Source organism: Acanthisitta chloris, unplaced genomic scaffold (genome assembly GCF_000695815.1).
Source record: "Acanthisitta chloris isolate BGI_N310 unplaced genomic scaffold, ASM69581v1 Scaffold39887, whole genome shotgun sequence".
Classification (NCBI taxonomy): domain Eukaryota; kingdom Metazoa; phylum Chordata; class Aves; order Passeriformes; family Acanthisittidae; genus Acanthisitta; species Acanthisitta chloris.
This window is the reverse complement of record NW_008681636.1, coordinates 4,972-9,419: the sequence shown is the minus strand read 5'-3', so window position 1 is coordinate 9,419 and position 4,448 is coordinate 4,972. Positions and strand designations below refer to the sequence as shown.

The window sequence follows — 4,448 nt, the reverse complement described above, 5'->3', positions numbered from 1 at the left end:
GCAGAGGGCTGCGGGCGGAGGGGATAGCTCCCTGCGGGCGCTGATGGCGCCGTTGTGTGTTGCAGGATGCGTTACGTCGCAGCTTACCTCCTCGCAGTGCTCGGCGGCAACGAGTCCCCCACGTCCAAGGACTTGAAGAAGATCCTGGACAGCGTGGGCATCGAGACGGACGATGAACGCATGAACAAGGTGGCGTTGCCTCTCGATTCCACGTGGATGTGTCCCGGGCAGCGCCAGGCACTGGAGCTGCTTCCTTGGCTCCAGTGTTTCGGTTCCTTAGCTGCCGATGGTCTTCTTTTCACTTAGCCCATCATAACGGCTTTTACAGCTTTTGCTACAAGCCTTTCTGTGCTCCTCTCTCAGGTGTTGCTGACCTCTGGTTGTTCAGTCTGATCAACCTCACTGAAGTGGTAGCACTGAAAATAAGTTCTGTTCTGACTTCATGCGTGGCCTACACTAAATGTTTAGTTTGTATTCTTTGTGGTTAGTAGTGATGCAGAGCTAACACTCCTGAAGGCCTGATATTTACTAATACTTTCCTATTCAGTGTACTGCAAAGAAGCATTTGCTTCAGCAAGAAACATAGTCAAACCCCAATGTGGGTATTAAAGGTCAGTATTGATTCAGAGCTAACACTACCGAAGGCCTGATACTCACTGATGCATTTCTATTTAGTGTACTGCAAAGAAGCATTTGTTTCTTCACTAAGAAACAGTCAAATCCCAACGTGGACATTAAAGATAGGAGGATTTTGGAAGTGGTTGTGTTGGAAGACAGACTTTGAGTACCTTAGTTAGAAGGCTTCTGGTGATATAACAGACCTTCAGCAGTGAGGGCTTAACAATAATTTGGCCATGGGGACAAAGAAAAGAACCAATAAAATGATCTTAGCACCTGGCCCATACTTGCCTGTGGAGTGTTTCCAGAGAGGTGGAGGTAAAAACAAGGGTGTTTTCCCAGCTGGAGACAGACCATGGGCTGACTGAACTGACAGCATCCTTGCTTTGGTTTGGAATGTTGGTTTGAGCTCGTGATGCTCCTGTGTAAGTGCAAGGTCTTTGGCTTGTTTAGGCTTTATAACTTCATAAACCAGTTTTTTGATTCTCCAACATCTGGAAAGCTGCTCTGGAGTTTGTTTTCGCCATGATTGATTCATCCTTTTCTATTTGCATTTGGCAGTGTAAATCCAGTGCAAGGTTAAGAGCCCATATCTCCTGGATGGAGCAGGGATGCAGCATGGCATTCACAGCCCCCGTGCTGCAGGTGGCTTTTGGAAACCTGGTTAAAATGGTTTGGCTTTGGCCACTCAGCAGTGCTCAGCTCTGATTCCTGATAGCCAGGACTCACCACTAAGGCCCAAGGCACTATTTTTAAGTGCTTGCTTGCTTCAGCAGTTTTGGGGTTGGTGTTTTGCTTTCCTCACCCCTGGTTATACAACAGTGGTAGTAAAGCTGAAGCTGGGACTCTCTGTTCCAGTGCAAGGATATAACACCAGCTTGGCTGTCACATTTGGGAACACCAGGAGTTTGGGCTAGGACCTGGTGCTTCGGAGCCTCCCAGGGGGCATTAAGCAAGAAGTGTTAACAGTCCCTCAGTGACTGACAGGCCCTTAGTGGGGTTTCCTAATTGGCCCCAGAACATCTGTACATTTCTGCGATGTCCTGGGATTCACTGTGAGTTTATTGTAGCAGATTTAACAAAAAAAAGCTTTCACAGAAAAGTATAAAAGACTTACCTGAAGTTTTCATTTCAATGTCCTGTTCCTACCTCTGGGAAATAAGGAATTTTGAGGCTGTGTGAGCAGTAGGATAGAGGCATTGTAGGTGATGATTAATGAATGCTTGTTTAGACTTGGCTTATACTTAGTTTTGAAACTATTAACATTCTAATCTTTATTTACACAGGTTATTAGTGAACTGAATGGGAAAAACATTGAAGATGTGATTGCTCAGGGTAAGTAGAGTCTCTGAGTGCCTCTTTGATAACTTAGACCTGAGAGCACAGAGCTGCTGCCAGCTCCCTGACTGTCTTCCCTGACTTCCATGCCAGATTGACTAAAATCCAGGTCCATTCTAATTCCCTGCAGGCCAGTGCCAGTACCTGCTGGGTTTCGCTTGTGGACCACATTAAACTGGAGAACTCAAGTACATGTGAGCTTCCTGGTGGTCTGCTCATGCTGTAGTTTTCTGGACACGATTGGAGGAAGGAACTGGCTGTTCCTCAGGGTGCCTGGGAGATGCCCACTTGTATGCCCCAGTGATGCACAACATGAAGAGCAGGCTGTCAGGTGGCACTGGGGTGCAGTTACACCCTCTGCAATGAGTGAAAGCCTCTCCAGTGCACATCTCTTCCAGAGCTCCCCGAGTTCAGCATTTCCTCTGAGACAGGCCTTGAGTGCTGACGTCCATAGAAACTTATGCTCTTACCAAAGATGGAACTTTTAGCATTAACTGACTGGGCCATAAGGCTGAAGTAAAGCAGAGCTGAGGTAGTGTAAAGGTTTCTGATTAGTGAATTTATGGCATGAGGGAACTTGTAGGCATATTTTTACCTAAAAGTTGCCAGGACTGTGCCTGGGCTTGCTGTCCTAAGCAGTCACTAGACGTTCTATGCATGTGGTCTGAAGACCTAAGCGAGCTGTGGTGCGTGTGCTTACAACACACTTACTCTCTCTCTTTTGTTGTAATACTTTAAATAAATTGTTTCCTAGAACATACTGACATGCATATGAAACATGTTTGTTTACTTCGCTAGTTTGTGCTTGAAGTAACAGGGAATTATTTAGAAACTGATTCCCAGAAACTGGAATACAGGCAAACGTACTGTGTACGTGACCCCTGGATGCCAAGGGAGCCTTGGTATGTGCAAGACTGATGCCAGAGAACGAGCTAGCTGTCCAAATGTGAGCATAAATCAGAGGTCTCAAAGGAGATGCAATAGGGGTCATAGGGTGCTGGGGAATTTGCTTCAAATACTGTACTCTTTGCCATAAATACATATTTTCCCTCTCTCCTGTAAATGTGATCCTGTTATGCCTTCAGAATTCCCTAATAAAATAGTAAGTAATAAAAAAAGCAAAGGAGAGGGAAAGCCAGTGCTGCCAAGATGTTACTTTTGAGGTATATCGGCAATTTCTCGGTTGTTACGCTGTGTTCAGAAGACAATCTCTGGGTGTGTAGAATTGGTTTTATATGGTGGGTTTGAGGAAAAAAAATAGCAGATTTTACAGAAGAAAACTTAGCCATATTATGCTGTCAGTGTTCTCTTTGTGATCTTAAACTCTTTGACTGTGCTTCACAGAACAGTTTACACTTGGCGTGGCTGCAGCCTCTCGTTCCTTTCAGCAAGCAGTGACAGGTTCAGCACATGAGACAGGATTTGGTTTTTTCTGCACTCTCATTTCTCTTTGCTTTCACCTTACCTCTGTGTTTGGGATGAGCACATGAGTCCTCTGTTTTGTGTCCCCCTCAGGCAATGGAAAGCTTGCCAGCATGCCAGCTGGAGGAGCTGTGGCAGTCTCTGCTGGAGGGGGCTCTGCTGCTCCTGCTGCAGCTGCTGCCCCTGCTGCCGGTGAGTATGAGTGGAGGGGCAGGGCTACAGGGCAGCTCCTCTTGTCTCTGTTAAAGTCTTAGCAAATGAGTCCAAAATGTTAAGGGTTCTCCACTTTGGCTGTTCACTATGTGATAGAAACATGAACTGAGCAGTTACTTTTTCCTTTGGGCAACCAGAAGCATTATCCATTATAAGATTGGTCTGGCTTAGAACTGAGCATTAAACAGACTTTGTGGTGGTGTTAAGCACATCTCTGGAATAGTAGTATCTGTGTCCCCTCAGTGCTTATATTTGGCTATTGGAAGGGATGAGATGAACCATGGAGGCAGAAATAGCACAAACAGGGAAGCTGAGGACACCAAAACCTGTGTCTGAAAAATCCGTGATGCAAAAAATGTCAATGCTGACCATTTGCTTGTTTTTTTTCTGTTCAGCTGAGGAGAAGAAAGAGGAGAAGAAGGAGGAATCTGAAGAATCTGACGATGACATGGGATTCGGCCTATTTGATTAATTATTTGTTATAGAGAAACTATTAAAATCCCTTCTTGTAAATGGCTGTGCGTTTATTTTTATTACCATACAAGTGTTGCTGGATTCAGTTCTTAAAATAGCTCTGACACAGCTTTGATTTTTATCTGTCAGAAACAGGTGTATGAATTTTCTGGCAAGCTGTGGGACTTGACTCTTAGAGTACTGAGGAAGTGGCTGAGCTTGTGTGAACCTGGATGCTTGTTTTGACACTGCTGTTTCTTTATCAGTATGTGGAAGCTCAGTCTACCTGGTGTCAACCTTCTCCATACTGTTTTGTCATCCCAATTCCTCATGCAAGAGTCCCATCTATTCAGGGATAAAAGGCTTTATTGTTGAGGATGTTTTTTCATTCCAAAACTGAAATG

General features: G+C 45.0%; 1 protein-coding gene across 1 annotated transcript; it reads left to right on the top strand.

Annotated features, from left to right (window-relative positions):
- The first annotated feature begins 66 nt into the window (after window positions 1-66).
- RPLP2 (ribosomal protein, large, P2) lies at window positions 67-4,063 on the top strand. The gene is made up of 4 exons (XM_009078173.1): window positions 67-189; window positions 1,905-1,953; window positions 3,472-3,570; window positions 3,987-4,063. The coding sequence occupies exons 1-4, from the start codon at window positions 67-69 to the stop codon at window positions 4,061-4,063; spliced, it is 348 nt and encodes a 115-aa protein (XP_009076421.1).
- Window positions 4,064-4,448: the final 385 nt, after the last annotated feature.

Coding starts and splice junctions, on each gene's coding strand:
- RPLP2 (XM_009078173.1), top strand. CDS start 67: ATGCGTTACGTCGCAGCTTACCTCCTCGCAGTGCTCGGCGGCAACGAG. Junction 1,954..3,471: donor TGAAGATGTGATTGCTCAGG/GTAAGTAGAGTC, acceptor TGTCCCCCTCAG/GCAATGGAAAGCTTGCCAGC. Junction 3,571..3,986: donor AGCTGCTGCCCCTGCTGCCG/GTGAGTATGAGT, acceptor TTTTCTGTTCAG/CTGAGGAGAAGAAAGAGGAG.